The following is a 22,815-nucleotide window of genomic DNA, read 5'->3' as shown; positions in this document are numbered from 1 at the left end:
CGATTACTGACCCTTCCTAAAGACTGGCTAAGCAACAGCAAAGGAGGGACCTGAGAATAGTCTCCAGGTATTTGCAGAGGACAACATCATAGAAGAAAGAAACTACTAGGGCATTCAGTGCCCTCCTGCCAGTCCAGGATGCCCCCTGCAAGGGGGAGAGGGGCAGGGTAAAATGTAAGCCTTCCTGACAGAGAGAGGGCTCTAGCTGTGGAGTCATCTCCACACAGGAAGCCCCATCATTTGGCACAGAGAAGACAGGGTAAAACCCTGGGGGCCAGGCTCTAGGGCTGGATGGGACCCAGCCTCCACCTCCGATGCCGGCAAAGCATTCCCGCCAGCCACCCCTTTGAGCTTGTCTCAGCACGCGGCTTTGCCACACCAGCCTCACTGACTCCTCTCCATGCACTGTTTGTTTGTACAGGTGCCAAGCTGACCCTTGACAGATTTCCCCCACCGCCCACTGAGCCCAGGTAATCAATGGATTTATTTATTCAATGCTGCTCACATGCCAAAACATTGGGCATCACCTAGCGCATTTGCTGTGCTTCTGCAAGGGCCGCTGTTTTAGCTGAGCCCTGCGGGACTGAACCGGGCAACCACAAGAGCTATAAGCGTGCGGCTATAGCATGAGCCACAGCTGCCTAGCCAGGGCTCCAACAGCGTCCTCTGCTCTGGGGATCTGCAGAGAGGCCCCGTAAGAGCCTCAGGCAGCCAGCACGGTCAGGTCACATTTCCAAAGTTCTCTCTTTTCCAGCATGGATCTCACCCTATGGCCAGGGCCAGACTACAGCGGGACAGCGCCACGTCCCACACCAGCGGAAGGGGTTTTCCTGTCAGTGCAGTTCACCCTCCTCTCCAAGGGGCAGCAGTGGGGTTGACAGACACTTCTGTTGACCTAGCTGTGTCTATAGCTGGGGTTAGCTTGATCCACCCACGTCTCACAGGGTTTGAAATTTTTCACAGCCCTGAGCGATGTGGCTAGGTCGGTCTCATTTTTGGATGTAGACCAAGCCTAAACTGCACAGCTGCAGAACTGCAGAGCAGACGTGGCTCTGGGCAGAGATTTCCAGCTGGGCCAAAACAGGACAGAAGACTGAGCTCCCCACTCATGGGATCAGCACAAACTTCTCTTACTAGGGCTCTGTGCTAAATGCCCTGTGTGTCTCTAGGGGCCCTGGGCTCAGTCCCTATCCAAATGCTTATGTGTGTGTTGGTGCCGTTCCCAGTCCCCTGGGCCAAGCTGGGCAGGCGGAAGGGAAGCACTGTTTGGTTGATAAAGGTAACTGTGTAGATGTGACATGATTTTTGCTTGGGAAACTCAGCCATGAATTCGGTAGAGCACTCTGTATAACTGTGCATTTGGCTGTATTAAAATTCAACAAACCCAAATGTTTCAACCCTACCTGAATGAAATACTTTGTTTTACTTTTTCTGATGGAAAATTAAGGATTCAGCAAAATTAAAATTTTCCCACTGAAAATTTTGAATTATCAAAAAGCTGCATTTTCCACTATTTGGATGAAAAATTCCTGACTCGCTCTCTCCATGGGGTTGCCAGCTCAGTCTGGGCCTCAGGGCTCTGTGGGGCATTGGTTCTCCGAGTCCTTGTTATCCAGACGGAAGTGAGAGCCCGGGAGCTATAATATAAGAAAACAATTTTAAAAGCCTATTTAAAACAGTCTGTATCATAAAGAAGCCTGATGGTTATAACCCCATGTTTGGCTTTGCAGTTCATCTTTGAATAAGAGGCCCCCACATGGGTGGCGTTAAAGAAAGGAACTGAGCCTTCACCTTTAAAATTTCAAGTTGTAGTTTCTTTATCTTCACACTGCATTAAAGCCAGGGCTTGCTGTGGTGGTTTGCATGGAATATACCTTAGCTTAGCAAATGGATTGGTGCAGATTGATTCTCCAGGTCATCTATGGGCTCGATTCACTATAGACCCGCCTCTTGCGCAGTCATTTACATCAGACATGGGAGTGCAAAACAGGCCAGGGATGTTTCACTCTGGCTCTGTGCCGGAGTAAATACCTGAACACACTGCAGGGCTGTGAGTCAGGCCTGATAAAGTTAAACACAAAGGCACTGATTCTGTGCTCCAGTTCACTGGCGTAAAGCTGACACAGAACCAAGTGGAGAATCTGGCCCGAACAGTTTAACTTCTCTGCTAGTTTGGAACGCAGCCCCAAAGCCCTGGACAGATGGAGACCTTGGGCTGTAGTGAGGCATCCCCAGCAGTGGAAGCGGGCTGCGGTGTTATTGCCATGGATGATTTATTATGAACTGGACAAGGGAGGATTGGGGGGGCGGGCTGCCTCTCCTGAACATTCCGGAAGATCACTGAGACTTTTCCTGGCTCTGCAGAAAAGCCCAGATTTCAGAGCTAAGCAGGAAACATGTGAAGAATCTCAAACAGTGCAAGAAAGAAGAGCAGACGGACAAGGAATTTCGGAAGAAATTCAAGGTGAGCAGCAATGGGCCCTTCTTCACAGCAATCCCCCCATGAGGTGCAGTCAGTCATTCATTCCCCTCCTGCAGCCACAGTGAAGGTGGTGCCCTATGTGACAGGGATTTCGCACAAAGCTAGAGAGAGATCTCCTCTATAAAACAACTCTTAATAGGAACCCAGACCAAAATCTTTGTTAGCTTAGACTTAACAGTCTTAGGTCCCCCACTACAAGATCTGCCCTAGCTCAAGTAGAAATGATGGGCTCAGTGAAGAAATAACAGTGTCAGGTTCCCAGCGGTGAAGTCCTGAATGGCCACCTGCCAGAACACCCCACCAGCGTGACCTCACACACCCCGTACTTGCAAGGTCACGTTCTGCAGCCAAAGTGCCGGTCCGCCATTCCGGTGTGATCCGGCCCCATCCAGCACAGCCGTTCTCTGGCCAGTGCCGTCCAGCCATTGCCGTGCAGGAGGTGAGAGATGATCTTAGAGATCCGGCCTGGCCTTACAGTCTCTGGTGGCATATGAGCACCTCTCAGTCTTTAACATGTGTATCCCCTTAACTTTCCCGCACACGCAGTGCTGCTAGCCTCAGGTTGCCGATGGGGAGCTGAGGCACAGAGAGGCTTGGCCAAGGTCCCCCAGGACGTCTGTAGGCCAACAGGAATTGCAGCGAGGCCTCCTGCCTCCCAAGCTAGTGCCCAAAGCACTGGGCCATCCTTTCACTCTGTCAGAGCCATGGCTGATTTGGGCGCTTTTCCTGTCAATGCAGCCCTTCCTCCACCGCATCCCCTGCAGAGCTGTCTTCATCCCCACAGGCGCTCTGCCCCCAGCCTCCTCCCATCCCACATTCTTCAACATGCCCTCGCACCATGCGACACCACTTCCCTCCCACATCCACTGTCTGCTTCCTGAGACGTGGCCTACGGGTGAGAGCGGACTGGGACAGTGGGCCGTGGCGGGGGGGAGGAGTTGCTGGGGAATGAGGCTGTGTCAGGGTGCAAGGGGGAGCACGGCTGTGAGCAGGGGTATGGGGCTGTGGAGAGTGCATGGTAATGGGGGCATATGGAGAAATGGGCCACTATCTGGGGGCTGGGGGAAGGGAGATGAAGAGAGAGCTCGTCTCTTCTCCACTTCTTCTACCCCAGTCTCACCCCCCAGCTCACTTCCCACGTCTCCCCCATGCTGCCTCCACAGAACTGCTCTGTCTGCCCTCGCCAGCTCCCTCATTCACACTGGGTCATGTGAAGCTGCCACCTGGTGGGGAGGGGGGGCGAGCGGGGACGTGGGAGGGGATGACGGAGGGGAGCGGAAACATGGGGAGGGAATGATGAGGGTGAGTGGGGACATGGGACGGGATGATGGGGGGTGAGCGGGAACATGGGGAGGGAATGATGGGGGCAAGCGGGAACATGGGGAGGGAATGATGGGGGGCGAGCGGGAACATGGGGAGGGAATGATGGGGGCAAGCGGGAACATGGGAGAGGATGACGGGGGGCAAGCGGGAACATGGGGAGGGAATGATGGGAGCGAGCGGGAACATGGGGAGGGAATGATGGGGGCGAGCGGGAACATGGGGAGGGAATGATGGGGGCGAGCGGGAACATGGGGAGGGAATGATGGGGGAGAGTGGGGACGTGGGACAGGACGATGGGGCGTGAGTGGGAACATGGGGAGGGAATGATGGGGGTGAGCAGGGACATGGGAGAGGATGACGGGGGGTGAGCGGGAACATGGGGAGGGAATGATGGGGGAGAGCGGGGATGTGGGAGGGGACGATGGGGGGAGCAGGAACATGGGGAGGGAATGATGGGGGAGAGCCGGGACGTAGGACGGGATGGGGGGGGCGAGCGGGAACATGGGGAGGGAATGATGGGGGAGAGCGGAGATGTGGGAGGGAATGATGGGGGTGAGTGGAGATGTGGGAGGGAACGATGGGGGGTGAGCGGGTATGTGGGAAGGGAAGACGGTGGGTGAACAGGGACACAGAAGGGGATGACAGGGGTGAGTGAGGACATGGGTGAGCGGGGACATAGGAGGGGAAGACGGTGGGTGAACATGGACACGGAAGGGGATGACTGGGTGACCGAGGACCTGGGCGAGCAGGGACGTGGGAGGAAATGACGGGGCGAGCGGGAACGTGGGTGGGGATGACGGGGGTGAGCAAGGATGTGGGTACAGTGCCAAAAGTGAAATCTCTGCAAGCTGTGTGGAAACTTTTTAAATACACCATAATAGAGGCTCAACTTAAATGTATACCCCAAATTAAAAAACATAGTGAGAGAACCAAAAAAGGGCCACCGTGGCTAAACAACAAAGTAAGAGGAGCAGTGAGAGGCAAAAAGGCATCCTTTAAAAAGTGGAAGTTAAATCCTAGTGAGGAAAATAGAAAGGCGCATAAAGGCTGGCAAGCAAAGTGTAAAAATATAATTAGGAAGGCCAAAAAAGAATTTGAAGAACAGTTAGCCAAAGACTCAAAAACTAATAGCAAATTTTTTTAAGTACATCAGAAGCAGGAAGCCTGCTAAACAACCAGTGGGGGCACTGGACGATCGAGATGCTAAAGGAGCACTCAAGGATGATAAGGCCATTGAGGAGAAACTAAATTAATTCTTTGCATCAGTCTTCACAGCTGAGGATGTGAGGGAGATTCCCAAACCCAAGCAATTCTTTTTAGGTGACAGATCTGAGGAACTGTCCCAGATTGAGGTATCATTAGAGGAGGTTTTGGAAAAAATTGATAAATTAAACAGCAATAAGTCAATAAGACCAGATGATATTCATCCAAGAGTTCTGAAGGAACTCAAATGTGAAATTGCAGAACTACTAACTGTAGTCTGTGATCTACCACTTAAATCAGCTTCTGTATCAGATGACTGGAGGATGGCTAATGTGACGCCAATTTTTAAAAAGGGCTCCAGAGGTGATCCCGGCAATTACAGGCCTGTAAGCCTGACTTCAGTACCAGGCAAACTGGTTGAAACTGTAATAAAGAACAATATTGTCAGACATATAGATGAACATAATTTCTTGAGGCAGAGTCAACGTGGTTTTAGTAAAGGGAAATCATACCTCACCAATCTGCTAGAATTCTTTGAGGGAGTCAACAAGCATGTGGACCAAGGGCATCCAGTGGATAAAGTATCCTTAGATTTTCAGAAAGCCTTTGACAATGTCCGTCAGCAAAGGCTCTTATGCAAAGTAAGCTGCCACAGGATAAGAGGGAAGGTGCACTTCTGGATTGATAACTGGTTAAAAGATAGGAAACAAAGGGTAGGTATAAATGGTCAGTTTTCAGAATGGAGAGAGGTAAATAGCAATGTCCCCCAGGAGTCTATTCTGGGCCCAGTCCTATTCAACATATTCATAAATGATCTGGTAAAAGGTGAGATGGCAAAATTTGTAGATGATACAAAATCACTAAAGATAGTTAAGACCTAGGCAGACTGCGAAGAACGACAAAAGGATCTCTCAAACCTGGGTGACTGGGCAACAAAATGGCAGATGAAATTTAACGTTGATAAATGCAAAGTAATGCACCTTGGAAAGTATAATCCCAACTATACATATAAAATCATGGGGTCTAAATTAGCTGTTACCACTCAAGGAAGAGCTCTTGGAGTCATTGTGGATAGTTCTCTGAAAACATCCACTCAATGTGCAGCAGCAGTCAAAAAAGCAAACAGAATGTTGGGAATCATTAAGAAAAGGATAGATAATAAGACAGAAAATATCATGTTGCCTCTATATAAATCCATGGTACACCCATATCTTGAATACTGTGTGCAGATGTGGTCGGCCCATCTACAAAAAGATATATTGATTTTGGAAAAGGTTCAGAAAAGGGCAACAAAAATGATTAGGGGTATGGAACAGCTTCCGTATAAGGAGAGATTAACAAGACTGGTACTTTTCAGCTTGGAAAAGAGATGGCTAAGGGGGGATATGATTGAGGTCTATAAAATCATGACTGGTGTAGAGAAAGCAGATATGGAAGTGTTGTTTACTCCTTCTCATAACACAAGAACTAGGGGTCACCAAATGAAATTAATAGGCAGCAGGTTTAAAAAAAATAAAAGGAAGTATTTCTTCATATAATGCAGTCAACCTGTGGAACTCCTTGCCAGAGGATGTTGTGAAGGCCAAGACCATAAGAGGGTTAAAAAAAAAAAGTAGATAAATTCATGGCTATTAGCCAGGATGGGCAGGAATGGTGTCCCTAGCCTCTGTTTGCCAGAAGCTGGGAATGAGGGACAGGGGATGGATCACTTGATGATTACCTGTTCTGTTCATTCTCTCTGGGGCACCTGGCACTGGCCACTGTCGGAAGACAGGATACTGGGCTAGATGGAGCTTTGGTCTGACTCAGTATGGCCATTCTTATGTTCTTATGTTCTTATGTGGGTGAGCGGGGACATGGGAGGGAACAACAGGGGTGCGCAGGGATCTGGGAGGGAATGACGGGACTGAGGAGGGCATGTGAAGGGACAACGGGGGTGAGCGGGGACATGGGGAGGGGATGACGGGGTGAATGGGGACGTGGGAAGGGATGATGGGGGGTGAGTGTGGACATGGGAGGGAACAACAGGGGTGAGCAGGGACATGGGAGGGAATGATGGGGGTGAGCGGGGACGTGTGAGGGGAGAACCGGGGTGAGCGGGGACATGGGGAGGGGATCATGGGGTGAGTGGAGACATAGGGAGGGGATGACGGGGTAAGTGGGAACATCTGAGGGGAAGATGTGGGCAAGTGGGCGGAGGGGACGATAGGGGCAAGCAGGGATGTGGGAGGGGACGACGGGGGTGAGCAGGGATGTGGGAGGGGACGACGGGGATGAGCAGGGATCTGGGAGGGAATGACGGGACTGAGGGGGGCGTGTGAAGGGACAACGGGGGTGAGCGGGGACATGGGGAGGGGATGACGGGGTGAATGGGGACGTGGGAAGGGATGATGGGGGGTGAGTGTGGACATGGGAGGGAACAACAGGGGTGAGCGGGGACGTGTGAGGGGAGAACCGGGGTGAGCGGGGACATGGGGAGGGGATCATGGGGTGAGTGGAGACATAGGGAGGGGATGACAGGGTAAGTGGGAACATCTGAGGGGAAGATGTGGGCAAGTGGGGGGAGGGGACGATAGGGGCAAGCAGGGATGTGGGAGGGGACGACGCGGGTGAGCAGGGATGTGGGAGGGGACGACGGGGGTAAGCAGGGATGTGGGAGGGGACGACGGGGGTGAGCAGGGATGTGGGAGGGGACGATGGGGGTAAGCGGTGATATGGGGAAGGGGTGAGCGGGGCTGTGTGCAAACCCCTAATATGGATGCATCAGATCAGCACAAAGACAGGTATTAAGCAAGTTTCCAAATTACACCCCACTTTGTGCCAGTGAAGGACGTCTATATTAGGGGTTTGGACCAGAGAGTACATTGATGCAGTTGCAAAAGGGCAAATTCCCTTAACAGAGACCAGGCTTCACGTTCAGGAATTTACCCAATGAGGTAGGGCAGTGTTATCTGTAGCGGGGTCAGAACCCAGAATTCTCTGCCAAGGAAAATTCCACAATTAGGAAGGGAATTGCTCCGCATCAGAACAATATCTTGAAATGTCAGTTTCCCACGGACTGGAATTTTCAACACTGTTCAGAAAAATCAAAACAAGATTATGTTCCAACCTTTGCAAAATATTTCCCCAGCTCCCATCCTAGAAGCCCCAAGAATCCCAGCTCAAGCAGAGGCTTCCAGGGTCCCAGCTCCACAGCTGCCCCCCAGGCAGGGGGCTGGGAAGATGAGAGAGCGGACAGGAAACCAGGCTGGCTTCCCTCAGAAACCCACCTCCATTCCCACTCGCCACATTCCCGTGACACGTTTGGATTTGGATGAATCCAAAGGAGAAGCAGCCTGACCAGCTCCAGTGCTCACTCCTTTCACCCCGGGGGAACAAGGCACAGACAGGCTGACGGAACAAGCCTGGCAGAGCAAGGATTACAACCCCTCTCGCCTGACGCTTAGTTCTGCACTTTTAGCTCCAGCCCATTCTCCCGGAGGAAAGACCCTCCCCGCTGCACCCCAGTAGGTCTAGAGCACCAGTAGCTGCAGGGCCCAAGCAGTTTCTCTGTCAGCCTCTCCGTGGATTCCCTCCCATTCTCCAATGAGGTGATGACTGATGTGAAGTCTGCTTGTCCATTCTGGTACTCTGACCATGCCAGCTGGACTTGTGGGGGACTCAGCTCCCAACCACAGTCCCTGTTCAGTGCCACTCGTGGCTACCCCAGACCCAACGTCCAGGAGTGTCGTCCCTGACTGCTCCCTGTGGCTGTCGGCAGCCCCTGCAGAGCGTTCGGAGAGTGACATGCTAGTGATGGGCACAGTGCTGTCAGGTATGACGGTTAGCACCAGTTGTGAGAAATGAAGACCTGTAAAAAGGAGCCTGGCCTAAGCATGGAGGCATCTTCAGGGCTGCTGTGCCCCCAACTCCATCCACCTATAGGGAAAGTATGTTAAACTAGGTCACCACGGCTGGGGAAACAGTTCCTAGTCCACTGGCCTCCTGGGAGTGACCCCGCCGAGGAAAGACACGGCCACACCAGAACTGCTTGGCCAGCCCTCACCTCGGACAGGCATCTTGAGCCATCATCAGTGATGGAGCCATTTGCAGTGTGTCTCCTTCCTGCTCGCATTACAGTTCGAAGGGGAAATCCGTGCTCTGACCCGAATGATGGTCGATCCCAACGTTGCTGAGAAGAAAGGGGGAGGGAAGAATCTGCCGCTCAAACGAGGAGAGATTCTGGATGTCATTCAGTTTACGAGTCCCAAGAGACTACTCTGCCGGAACAACCAGTGGAAGTGTAAGTCTGAGGCGTTCCGGTGCCCAGTGTAATGCCTTGCTTCTCGGGTGGGTTGCTGGTACCAGGGATCGAACCGGGGATATAGGGCTCTGAAAAGCCCACACCGCCAGCACCTGAACTGACACACCCAGCTCTGTCAGCCCTGGCCGTAGGAGCTCATCAGCCTCTCCCTGTGACCCAGCCACCACTGGAGGGAGACAGTACCCTGCGGAGACAGTACCCTGCGGAGACAGTACCCCGCTGAGACAGTACCCCACTGAGACAGTACCCTGCGGAGACAGTACCCTGCGGAGACAGTACCCCTGAGACAGTACCCCGCTGAGACAGTACCCCACTGAGACAGTACCCTGCGGAGACAGTACCCTGCGGAGACAGTACCCCTGAGACAGTACCCCACGGAGACAGTACCCCACGGAGACAGTACCCCTGAGACAGTACCCCGCGGAGACAGTACCCCGCGGAGACAGTACCCCTGAGACAGTAACCCGCTGAGACAGTACCACTGAGACAGTACCACTGAGACAGTACCCCGTGGAGACAGTACCCCACTGAGACAGTACCACTGAGACAGTACCCCGCGGAGACAGTACCCCGCAGAGACAGTACCCCTGAGACAGTACCCCGTGGAGACAGTACCCCACTGAGACAGTACCACTGAGACAGTACCCCGCGGAGACAGTACCCCTGAGACAGTACCCCGCTGAGACAGTACCCTGTGGAGACAATACCCCTGAGACAGTACCCCGCTGAGACAGTACCCCTGAGACAGTACCACTGAGACAGTACCCCGTGGAGACAGTACCCCGCGGAGACAGTACCCCTGAGACAGTAACCCGCTGAGACAGTACCCCACTGAGACAGTACCACTGAGACAGTACCCCGCGGAGACAGTACCCTGCTGAGACAGTACCCCGCGGAGACAGTACCCCGCGGAGACAGTACCCCTGAGACAGTACCACTGAGACAGTACCCCGTGGAGACAGTACCCCGCGGAGACAGTACCCCGCGGAGACAGTACCCCTGAGACAGTAACCCGCTGAGACAGTACCCCACTGAGACAGTACCACTGAGACAGTACCCCGCGGAGACAGTACCCTGCTGAGACAGTACCCCGCGGAGACAGTACCCCGCGGAGACAGTACCACTGAGACAGTACCCTGCTGAGACAGTACCCTGCTGAGACAGTACCCCGCGGAGACAGTACCCCTGAGACAGTAGCCCGCTGAGACAGTACCCCGCGGAGACAGTACCCTGCTGAGACAGTACCCCGCGGAGACAGTACCCCTGAGACAGTAGCCCGCTGAGACAGTACCCCGCGGAGACAGTACCCCTGAGACAGTACCCCGCGGAGACAGTACCCCTGAGACAGTACCCCTGAGACAGTACCCCACTGAGACAGTACCACTGAGACAGTACCCCGCGGAGACAGTACCCTGCTGAGACAGTACCCCTGAGACAGTACCCCGCGGAGACAGTACCCTGTGGAGACAATACCCCTGAGACAGTACCCCGCTGAGACAGTACCCCTGAGACAGTACCACTGAGACAGTACCCTGTGGAGACAGTACCCCGCGGAGACAGTACCCTGCTGAGACAGTACCCCTGAGACAGTACCCCGCTGAGACATTACCCCACTGAGACAGTACCACTGAGACAGTACCCTGTGGAGACAATACCCCTGAGACAGTACCCCGCTGAGACAGTACCCCTGAGACAGTACCACTGAGACAGTACCCCGCGGAGACAGTACCCCGCGGAGACAGTACCACTGAGACAGTACCCCGCGGAGACAGTACCCTGCTGAGACAGTACCCCTGAGACAGTACCCCGCTGAGACATTACCCCACTGAGACAGTACCACTGAGACAGTACCCTGTGGAGACAATACCCCTGAGACAGTACCCCGCTGAGACAGTACCCCTGAGACAGTACCACTGAGACAGTACCCCGCTGAGACAGTACCCCGCGGAGACAGTACCCTGCTGAGACAGTACCCCGCTGAGACAGTACCCCGCTGAGACAGTACCCCGCGGAGACAGTACCCCTGAGACAGTACCCCGCGGAGACAGTACCCCGCGGAGACAGTACCCCACGGAGACAGTACCCCGCGGAGCGGGGGTGGGTTATGTGGACGTGGTATGCATGCCAGCTAGGCAGATATGGAGACGGGCTGTTAATGGCTCTTTCAGCAACCCCGGACAGTAAAACACCTGGCTTCATACCTGCATTTTGAACTGAAGGAAAATCTACGCCAGGAGACTGTGAAATCTGCCACTGGGGAGAACAGACCCAAGTTTTATCCTAGATCTCAAACATTTCCAAATTTAGGGGCCAAAAAGCTCAGTTCAGTGTCCTGCTTTTCCTTCCCCACAGCCCCAGCATTTGCTGAAAACCAGCTGGCGGCCTTGGCTGCTGACAGTCTGGCATCTCTCCTGGGCCAGCTGCAGCCTGCACATCGTAAGAGCTCCAGGGCTTCCTGGTGGGATGTGTGTGTGCCCGAGTGAGGGGGAGGGCCTCTTTCATCTCATTCCTGTCACAGCCAAGAGCCAGAGCCAAACCGTCCGTGCTGTGCCCAACGTGTCATTAAGAGGGGGGCTGCTGGCGGGCTGGGGATCCTGGGAATGGAGAGATGGAGCCTGGGGAAAGGACAAAGGAAATGGATGAGTGGGTTGGAGGAGGATGGGAAAGGGTTGAGTGGCTTGGAGGAGGATGGGAAGGGGATGAGGGGGTTGGAGGAGGATGGCGAAGGGATGCTCAGGAGGATTTGAATCCTGGGGGCTTCTCCAAAACTCCAGCCTGTTGGAGTTCTCGTTGCTCCAGTCACAAGACTCAAAATAGCCCTATTTCCACTCATGCACATTCTGATTAAATGGGCCTTGGAGCCACCAGACGTCAGGGCCCTGCCACACACTGGACCTTCTTCTTGGTCCTGTGGCTACCCCCAGCAGAGGCAGACTCTTCCCAGCCCTTCAACCTTCATAGCAGGTAGACTCTTCCCATCTCTTTCAGCACGGGGTGTCCTTTTCTAGACTGCCAGACTTTGCTAGTGAGATTCCAGCCAATAGGGCAGGCTGGGTGGAGCTTCCCTAGATCAAAGTGTCTCTCACTTTGCTGCCCCCTTTGGCCACTGCCAGAGACCACACTGGCTGCTCAACAGAGGATCCAGCTTAGCTTCTCCAGGCCAGTCTTGCTTTTGGTGCAGGCTTGCAGGGTTGTTACTGTTCTCCCTTGCACACCCAGATCTAGGGCCTGGCACTTACACCAGCCCCATACAGCCTGCGTCAGTCTCCAGTCCCAGCACTGACTTTCTGTGCATCCATCTCCTGCCCTGCTCTGCTGCCCCCTCTGAGAGTGGACATTCTGCTGAGGTTGTGGCCCTCTAGGTCTGCTTGCCTGATTCCTTCACTGCCTGGGTGAGAATTTATATTTCCATTAAATGTGTTCCTTCTGCTGTCTGTTCCAGATGGCTACGTCCCCAGGGTGACGCTGCTGCAGCTGTGAGTACAGATACCTTTCTCTCTTGGTTAGACATTTATTTTCAAGCTCTAAAGATCAACCAGACTAGCTGACAATGGACAATAACAGGCCCAAAAAATGCCACCATGGCTAAACGACAGAGTAAAACAGGAAATTAGAGGCAAAAAGGCATCCTTTAAAAATTGGAAGTCAAATCCTAGTGAGGAAAATAGAAAAGAACGTAAACTCTAGCATGTCAAGTGTAAAAGTATAATCAGGCAGGACAGAAAAGAATTTTAAGAGCAACTACAAAAAGACACAAAAACTGACAGCAAAATTATTTTTAAGTACATCAGAAGCAGGAAGTCTGCCACACAATCAGTGGGGCCACGGGACAATCCAGGTGCTAAAGGAGCATTCAGGGAAGACAAGGCTGTTGCAGAGAAGTGAAATGAATTCTTTGCATCAGTCTTCACTGGAGAGGATGTGAGGGAAAGTCCCAAACCTGAGCCATTCCTTCTAGATAACAATTCTGAGGAACTGTCCCAGATTGACCTGTCAATAGAGGAGATTTTGGAACAAATTGATAAACAGTAATAAGTCACCAGGACCAGATGGTATTCACCCCAAGAGTTATGAAGGAACACAAATGTGAAATTGCAGAACTGTGTTCTGCAACCTAACATTTAAATCAGACTCTGTACCAGATGACTGGAGGATAAATAATGCAATGCTGATTTTTTAAAAAGGCTCCAGAGGCAATCCTGGCAATTACAGGCCGGTAAGCCTAACTTCAGTACCAGCAAATTTGTTAAAACTATAGTAAAAAAGAGAATTATCAGACACATAGATGAACATGATTTGTTGAGGAAGAGTCAACATGGTTTTTGTAAAGGGAAACCATGTCTCATCAATCTACTAGAATTCTCTGAGGCAGTCAAGAAGCATGTGGACAAGGGGGATCCAGTGGATATAGTATACTTAGATTTTCAAAAAGCCTTGGACAAGGTCCCTCACCAAAGGCTCTTTAGCAAAGTAAGCTGTCATGGGATAAGAGGGAAGTGCCTCTCCTGGATCAGCAAATGGTTAAAAGATAGGAAACAAAGGGTCGGAATAAATAGTTTTCAGAATGGAGAGAGGTAAATAGTGGTGTGCCCCAAGGATTTGTACTGGGACCAGTCCTGTTCAACATAGTCATAAATGATCTGGAAAAAGGGGTAAACAGTGAGGTGGCAAAATTTGCCGATGATACAAAACTACTCGAGATAGTTAAGTCCAAAGCAGACTGCAAAGACTTACAAAGGGATCTCACAAAATGGGGTGACTGGGCAACAAAATGGCAGATGAAATTCATTGTTGATAAATGCAAAGTAATGCACATTGAAAACATAATCCCAAGTACACATATAAAATGATGGGGTCTAAATTAGCTGTTACCACTCAAGAAAGATCTTGGAGTCATTGTGGATAGTTCTCTGAAAACATCCACTCAATCATAGAATGATAGAATATCAGAGTTGGAAGGGACCTCAGGAGGTCATCTAGTCCAACCCCCTGCCTAGAGCAGGACCAATCCCAACGAAATCATCCCAGCTAGGGCTTTGTCAAGCCTGACCTTAAAAACTTCTAAGGAAGGGGATTCCACCACCTCCCTAGGTAACGCATTCCAGTGTTTCACCACCCTCCTAGTGAAAAAGTTTTTCCTAATATCCAGATGATGGGATGGATCACTCAATAATTGCCCTGTTCATTCCCTCTGAAGCATCTGGCCCTGGCCACTGTTGGAAGACAGGATAATGGGCTAGATGGACCATTGATCTGACTTACTATGGCCATTCTTATGTTCTTATGACCTTGATATATTAGGCATCACTGAAACATAGTGGAATGACACAGCTCACTGGAACACGGGCCGACTACCCCAGGAGAATAGGTCAGGTTGTGGAGGTGGGAGAGTAGCGCGTTACCACAAAGAAATCATCTGAAAAACTCTTTAATCTGCATTAGTCTAAGGATGTCCGGGAGAGACCATCCTGCACCTAGTCTTTTCAGGTACAAAGCTGAGATGCTGTCTGGTATTTAAGGTGTCACAAGGGAGCATACTGGATCAAACCGATACATTAGAGATCAGCAAATCCTCACGACGGGTTGGTCTATCTGTGAGTTCTGGACACTTGCCCAGCTCTGTCCAGTGACCGGAATGGTCTGACACGGATGGCAACACACCAAGAGTAGCCCACATCAGCCCATTCACTCAGCAACTTGGAAGGGACCCTCCCTGTCATGCAGCAGACTGTGGGGTTCTACAGTCCCTTGGGTTATAGAGGCAGAGCCTGGAAGGCACCAAGACCCAAATCTCAAAGGTCTGAAATTTTGGAGGATTTGTGCTCAATATCTTTAGCCTATCAGCTCCTCCTGTGACTTGTGAGCAGGCTTAGTCCACCTGTTACTCTCCAGCCTGGAGGATTCCTTCTGTGAGTGAGAAAAATGGATAAAGGAGACTTTTAGATGACGTAATTTTGAAGCCTCTGACAAAGTCTCTCCAATGAGGCTACAAAAGAAGGGAAGGGAAGGGAAGGGAAGGGAAGGGAAGTAGTTGCGGTCCGAGAGGTGATGTATTATCATGGATCTAAAGCTGTCTGAGACAAAAACAAAGAGGAGGAATCAGTGGTTAGTTTTCAGCACAGGAAAGGTTCAACAGGGGGATGTCCCAAAGTCCTGTAAATGGACCACTGGTATTTCATAGCCTTAGTAGTGGTCTTGAAAAGAGGGCGAATGCCATTTATAGATGACATAACATGAAATAGGTTACTCAAGACTCGAGAAAAATGTGAGGAACTTTAGAGGGAGCCAACAAAGGTAGGTGAATGGATAGCACAATGGCAGATGGAATTCACCATTGACAAAGGCACCGTAGTGGACATTGGAGGGGATGATTAGATGACTCATACACATTCATCATCAATCACACGTAGTCTACGACGGACCACTGCGCCAGCCAAAGTGACCAAGGGTGATGGTGTTGCACTTGGCTTTGTGTAGTGAAGTTCCCAGATGTGGTTCAATCCCGTGAATCCACGAATCTCTGGGGTGGCCTGGCACCGGGTAGGGTCAGAGCGCACACCCCTTTGCGTGTCAGTGCAGATTTTGAGAGCTCAGGGTGCAGGGATGTTTTTGTCCATCCTGGCCACACAGCTGAAGAACATGCAATACCACTGCTGAATATAATGAGCAGCTGAAGGAAGGCCAAGTCTTTGCGAGACTGTGACATTTTGCACAGTCAAACCACTTGATGCTCAGGATTTGGTGCTGACAGTGCATATGGACTGCCTCTAGCTGTTCCAAGTCTGCCTATAAGAGGGTCCAGGTCTCTGACTCATATAGCAATACAGATGGTACACAGGTCTGCTAGATCCTACATATTGACAGGTTCTAACGCAATATTAGCTTGCATAAGGAATGTGACTGAAGATAATGCTGAAAATGCTATAATGCCAGTATATAAAAAAGGGAAGGCTCTGAGTTACTACAGTGAATTCTTTCCATGTGTCTGGCTGGTAGGTCTTCCCGACATGCTGAGGATCTAACTGATCACCATATTTGGGGTCAGGAGGGAATTTCCCCCCCAGTCAAATTGGCAGAGACCCTGGGGTTTTTTGCCTTCCTCGGCAGCATTGGGCACGGGGCACTTGCTGGTTGAAACTAGTGTAAATGGTGGATTCTCTGTAACTTGAAGTCTTTAAATCATGATTTGAGGATGTCAGTAACTCAGTCAGAGGTTCTGGGCCCATTGCAGGAGTGGCTGGGTGAGGTTCCGTCGCTTGTGATGTGCAGGAGGTCAGACTAGATGTTCACAATGGTACTTTCTGGACTTAAAGCCCATGAGTCTATGTAAATCAGTACCCCTCCCCGCCTCAGAGAGCTGTGTTCAGTTCTGATGTTTCATATCCATCTCCAAAGGCTGCCGAGGAAATAGAGAGAGGTTCAGAGACAGGCCACAAAATTGATTTAGAGGCCTGGAAACCTCTCCTGTGAAACAAGATTGAAAATATAGCGACAGTTAAATCCAGACAGGAGACAAATCCAGAAGGGACATGAGAGAGGAACAGAAAATAACAAATGGCTTAGGGAAAAGAAAAGGAGTACTAGTGGCACCTTAGAGACTAACCAATTTATTTGAGCATAAGCTTTCGTGAGCTACAGTTCACATCGATGAAGTGGGCTGTAGCTCACAAAAGCTTATGCTCAAATAAATTGGTTAGTCTCTAAGGTGCCACAAGTACTCCTTTTCTTTTTGCGAATACAGACTAACGCGGCTGCTACTCTGAAACCTGGCTTAGAGAAAGTCAGACACCCATTCCTATTTGCCCTTTCTTATAATGCAAGAAATCAAAAAGTAAGACATTGGAAAATGATAAAAGGAAGTACATGATGCAAAATTAACCCATAGAACTAGCTGCCACTACATACCACTGAGACCAAGAGCCCTGGAGGATTCACAAAAGGACTGGACCTTTACTATGGATAATGAGAACACCATTGTTACATTAGAAACGTATACCACCTGTGTCAGGCCTCATCTGGAGTATGTGTCCAGTTTTGGGCCCCACGCTACAAGAAGGATGTGGAAAAATTGGAAAATGTCCAGCGGAGGGCAACAAAAATTATTAGGGGACTGGAGCACATGACTTATGAGGAGAGGCTGAGGGAATTGGGATTGTTTAGTCTGCGGAAGAGAAGAATGAGGGGGGATTTGATAGCTGCTTTCAACTACCTGAAAGGGGGTTCCAAAGAGGATGGATCTAGACTGTTCTCAGTGGGAGCTGATGACAGAACAAGGCGTAATGGTCTCAAGTTGCAGTGGGGGAGGTTTAGGTTGGATATTAGGAAAAACTTTTTCACTAGGAGGGTGGTGAAACACTGGAATGCGTTACCTGGGGAGGTGGTGGAATCTCCTTCCTTAGATATTTTTAAGGTCAGGCTTGACAAAGCCCTGGCTGGGATGATTTAGTTGGGGATTGGTCCTGCTTTGAGCAGGGGGTTGGACTAGATGACCTCCTGAGGTCCCTTCCAACCCTGATATTCTATGATTCTATGACAGGACACTGGGCTAGAAGGACCTTGGGTCTGATCTGGTCTTGTTATTCCCATGTTCCTATGCTCTGTATTTAAAGCTTTTTTAACTTATTACATGCCCGTGTGACTCTGCCTCTACCTGTCCATGGCTTCCCAGAGACACATGAGAGAAGCAAAACAGCTGTCCAAAGGCCATAAATCTCACAGTACCTTGTTCTTTTCAATCGTAGGGACACTGACATTTACGATGACGTTGCCTTTTGTGGTAGGTATCCAAATTAACCCCACTTCCCCTTCCCCACCCCAGATTCAGAGGTGACTACAGGGCTAAGCGCTTGTAATTTACAGTGAGACAAGTAGCCTAGCTCACTGGAGATATTTGAGTCTGGATATGATGCCTCCTGCCCACCTCCCATCATGGCTAGTGGCATTAATTTCATCTGCAGGGGAGTAGAGCAGATCCTTTGCAATGCAGAGACTGCTCTGTGGAGGGTCCTACCAGACCTGCCCATGTTGGGCCGCCAAATATGCGTACTATTTGCTTATTAATAGTAGATAGGAATTTGAGTATATTACATTGCCCAGTCTCCAGGAACCAGACAGCAGGCTCACCCTTGCCCTCTCCAGGATCTCACTCCCCTTCTCCCTTCTTTGGGGTTTCCTTCTCCCCAGTCTCTCTTCCCTGAGAGACCCCATCTCTCTCTCTCCTCCCCAGAGGTTTCTGAGCTCCTGGCAAGTTTGACCTGCTTTGTTTCCCTTCTCATATGGCTTTCCCCCACTGTCTCTTCAGCTCACCCCCTCTGCCCACCTCCCTTGAATCCACAAAGAACCACATGAGAGCAGATCCACTCTTTGCCGCTTTTATGAGAGCAGATGTTACTGGTTGGGCTGGCTGAGCCCTTTCACCTTTTCCTGGCCAGTTGTTCAGTGAGTTCGCTAACTCTGACTGCTCCCCGGCAGACATGTAGAGTGGGAACTGGGGAGAAAAGCTCTGCATACCTACACGGATGGGTGGGTGCAGATCTGCTCTGTACAGCAGATCTTTAATTATTAGCTCTCTAATGGATACATATATTCTCTGCTTATCTTCCTCAGATGAAATTAATTCTTCCACCAAAGTCAGCAAGTGATTTCACCAGCAGAGGGGGGAGGCTGTGAGGACAGAAACATGAAAACATTAAATGCAAGTTTCCTTCTTCGAAATGGGAGTTGCCTTCTCCACAGTTAGTGTTCCAAAAGCAACGTGTCCTTTGTAACATGGCAGGGTGGTTCATTTTTTAATATGTTGGGCTTCTGGAAGGATTTTGCCCCGCATTCAGCAAAACTACTCAAAAGTAGGACAGGAACCACAATAGTGTTCAGAGAAACAGGTTACAAGTGAGCTGCAAATAAAGAATCTGCTGTGTGTCTTGTTTTTGTCTATGTAAAGTATGGTGATGACCTGAGAGTTTTTTTGGGTTTTTTTAATTTTGCTGGTTGTTTAGCTTAGAAATCCAGATCTCGTCCGTCTTGTTTTTCCTGAGAAGAATCTGATATCTCTGCTTCCAAGTATGTGAAGCCTCAGCAACTTAGGGCTTGTCTACACTGGCAATTTACTGTAATTGTCTACACTGGCAATTGAAAAAACACCCCCTCTGAGTGCAGCAAGTTTCAGCGCTAGTGTAGACAGTGCCCCACTACTGGTAGCTACGCCCCTCATGGAGGTAGTTTTCTTAGAGCTCTTGGAGAGCTCTCTCCCAGCGCTGCACCGCGACCACACAAACCACGCTAAAGCACCGCCAGCGGAGACTAGCCCTGAGAAGGGACGGAGAGTCCAGTAACACTGAGTTACACAGGTGCAAATACAAAACCCAGTTGGGAGGAAGGATATCTTTGTTAATGATTCAAAGCCCCATCCCTTGAACTGAGATCTGAGAAGGCTCCTGCTCCATTTCTGCCACCCGCTAAGGTGGCATGTAGCAAAACTAGGAAAGGCCAAACAGGATAGTCCTGATAGCTTGAGGGGAAAGACAAGGGGAGTTTTCAAAAACCATTTAGGCCTTGATAGCTCAGAATGGAATAAAAAGGGACAAGCCCAATTTCTTGTTCTTTGCAAGTGAGCTCGTGACAATCCAGTTGAGTCTTCCCCTGGCAGCTGGCCACAGAGAGATAGAGGTTGATCTTGTGATTAAAGCCCTGTCCTGGGATTTGGGAGATTTGGTTTCAGTTCTTGGCTCTGCCACAGACTCCCTGTACAATCTTTGTACCGTGCTCTGCCTTGTTTCCCATTTGTGAAATGGGGAAACTGGTTCTTCTTCTGTCTCTCCTGTTTGATTGTGAACCCTTCGGGGCAGGGACTGTCCCTTACTATGTATATGTACAGCGCCTAGCACTGTGGGGCCTGAACTTGGCTGGGGCCTCTAGGCACCACTGCAAGACAAATAAAGATACTAATACCCTGCCGCCTTTCAGTACCTAATTAACAACATTCTTTGAGGCATCCTAGACCAAAATGTGGTTGCATATCTGGATGATATTCTAATGTACTCCAAAAAGAAAAGGAGTACTTGTGGCACCTTAGAGACTAACCAATTTATTTGAGCATAAGCTTTCATGAGCACGAAAGCTTATGCTCAAATAAATTGGTTAGTCTCTAAGGTGCCACAAGTACTCCTTTTCTTTTTGCGAATACAGACTAACACGGCTGCTACTCTGAAACCTGCCGTAATATACTCCAGTGACCAAGCAAGCCATGACCAACATGTCTGCAAAGTTCTCACAAGATTACACCAGCATGAGTTGTGCGCAAAGCTGGAAAAGAGCAATTCAATAAGTGATCCTCACATTTTGGGGGTTCATCCATCAGCAGGAGGGCTATGGATGGATCCTCAGAAGGTGTCAGCGGCTCAGGACTGGGCAGAGCTCTGGATTATTTGACACATTCAGAAATTCATGGGATTTGCCAACTTCTATAGATTTATCTCCGACTTTTCAAACGTCACATTTCCCATAACCACCATCCTTCATAAACCTGCTAAATTTCACTGACTTCCCGAGGCCTGTCGAGCTTTTGAACTTGTGAAGGTAGACTTCACCTCAGCCCCAGTGCTAGCCCACTCTGACCCCAACCAATCTTTTATCCTTAAAACTGATGCCTCTGATGTAGACATTGGGGCGGTACTGTCCCAAAGAACGGGGTCCCAACAGGAGATGCATCCCTGTCCTTCCCCCCCCCCCCCTCAAAAACTTACTTCAGCTGAATGCAATTATGAAATAGCTGACAAGGAATTACTCACAATCAAGGCAGGGCTCAAGACATGGCAACTCTACCTCAAAGGGGCAAAACACCCCATACTAGTCTTAACAGATCACAAAAACCTGGAATATATATGATCCATCAAGGCTGTGAATCAGCAGCTGTTATGCTGGGCCTTGTTCTTTTCAAGGTTTGACTTCACAATCGCTTACTGCCCAGGCCACAAAAAGGGTAAGGCAGATGCCCTTTCACGGAAGGGAGATAACTATATGGAACCTGTGAATCCCGAAGAACCACCACCCAACATAGTAAAACCACACCTTTGCCTTTGTGGAACTGTCATCGGGCTTCTTTACCTCACGTCAAGTAGCTCTTCCTCATGGTCCTTTTGTAAAGCTCGTAACATTATCCAAGGAGGGCCTCCTTGGGACCACCCTACACCATTACTTCTGGTCCGACAAGCTCTTCTATGTTAATGACCACCTGTATATCCCCGAGGGTCCCCTGTGACTCGAGGTACTGCACATTCACCATGCCACCCCTTGGGTGGGTCAGTTTGGACAGTCCTAGACTTGGCGTGCAGTAGCTCGCTCATTCTGGTGGCTGCAGATGCAGGATGATGTGAGGTCCTATGACACCTGCACTCTAAGACCTCCAAAAGCAAGTCTTTCAGCCTGATACCATCCAAAACCTCTTCCTGACCATGGTCAGATATAACTCTTGATTTCTTAGTCGTACAGAAGCAGAACAACACAATATCATATTAGCCATATTCGATCAGCTCACCAAAATGGTGCATCTTCTTCCACGTGTACACCTCTCAAACACAGATACTACCCACAACTCCTAATTATGCATGCTTTTCAACTCCATAGTCTCCCCAATCATCTTACCGCAGATTGGGGCTCTCAGTTGACATCCAGGTTTTGGAAGGAAACGTTTCACCTCCTGGATTTCCGTTCTCATACATCCACCTCCCATCAGCCCCAGACAGCTGGCCAATCAAAACAAGTCAACCAGGTACTTGAGCAGTAGCTACACAGTTTCCTGAACCAATGCCAAAATCACTACATTGCATTACTCCCATTAGCCGAATTTACTTATAATAATGCAAAACATGCTTCTACCAAATTCAGTCCTTTTTACTCCAAGTATGGTTTTCATCCGTGGCTCCTTCCCTCTGTCCCCCACCACCTGTGGCAGTTTCTGCTGCCTCAGATCTGGTACAGTCTATTCATAAGATCCTAACCTAAAGGAGCACGTAGAGCAGGGGTGGGCAAACTATGGCCTGTGGGCCAGATCCGGCCCGCCAGCCGTTTTAAGCCAGCCCTCGAGCTCCCGCTGGGGAGCGGGGTCAGGGGCTTGCCCTGCTCCGGCACTCTGGCGCTCCAGCCAGGGAGCAGGGTCAGGGACCACTTCATGCTGCCCCCGGAAGCAGCGGCATGGCCCCACTCCAGCTCCTATGTGTAGGGGCAGCCACGGGGCTTCACTCTGTATGCTGCCCCCACCACAAGCGCCACCCCCAGAGCTCCCATTGGCCAGGAACTGCGGCCAATGGGAGCTGCAGGGGCAGTGCCTGCAGACAGGGCAGCACGCAGAGCCACCTGGCCTTGGTTCCGTGGAGGAGCCGGAGAGGGGACATGGCCGCTGCTTCCGGGAGCCGCATGAGGTAAGCACCGCCCAGACCCTGCACCCCTGAGCCTCCCCATGGCCCAACTCCTGCCCCAGCCCTGACCCCTCTCCCGCCCTCCGAACCCC

General features: G+C 50.5%; 1 protein-coding gene and 1 long non-coding RNA gene across 4 annotated transcripts in view; one reads left to right on the top strand and one right to left on the bottom strand.

Annotated features, from left to right (window-relative positions):
• Positions 1-20,264, top strand: part of PRAM1 (PML-RARA regulated adaptor molecule 1) — a 32,372-nt gene extending 12,108 nt beyond the window's left edge. The window contains exons 5-11 of one of the 3 annotated variants that reach the window (XM_075123176.1): positions 422-470; positions 2,365-2,464; positions 9,128-9,290; positions 11,664-11,747; positions 12,754-12,787; positions 18,053-18,087; positions 18,918-20,264. In XM_075123176.1, the coding sequence (XP_074979277.1) occupies positions 422-470; positions 2,365-2,464; positions 9,128-9,290; positions 11,664-11,747; positions 12,754-12,787; positions 18,053-18,087; positions 18,918-18,952 (500 nt within the window). In that variant the 3' untranslated portion in view covers positions 18,953-20,264. Of the gene's footprint in view, positions 1-421; positions 471-2,364; positions 2,465-9,127; positions 9,291-11,663; positions 11,748-12,530; positions 12,704-12,753; positions 12,788-18,052; positions 18,088-18,917 lie in introns of those variants that run through there. The other 2 variants (XM_048831151.2, XM_075123177.1) reach the window with 2 other exon arrangements.
• The window catches only part of LOC142070109 (uncharacterized), a 28,727-nt gene continuing 7,316 nt past the window's right edge, over positions 1,405-22,815 (bottom strand). The window contains exon 4 of the long non-coding RNA XR_012666057.1: positions 1,405-1,637. This is a non-coding gene — a long non-coding RNA (uncharacterized LOC142070109). The remainder of the gene's footprint in view (positions 1,638-22,815) is intronic.

The sequence above is a fragment of the Caretta caretta genome, chromosome 25, assembly GCF_965140235.1.
Source record: "Caretta caretta isolate rCarCar2 chromosome 25, rCarCar1.hap1, whole genome shotgun sequence".
Taxonomy (NCBI): Eukaryota; Metazoa; Chordata; order Testudines; family Cheloniidae; genus Caretta; species Caretta caretta.
Note: the sequence above shows the minus strand (reverse complement) of the source record. Positions and strands in the feature narration are given on the sequence as shown.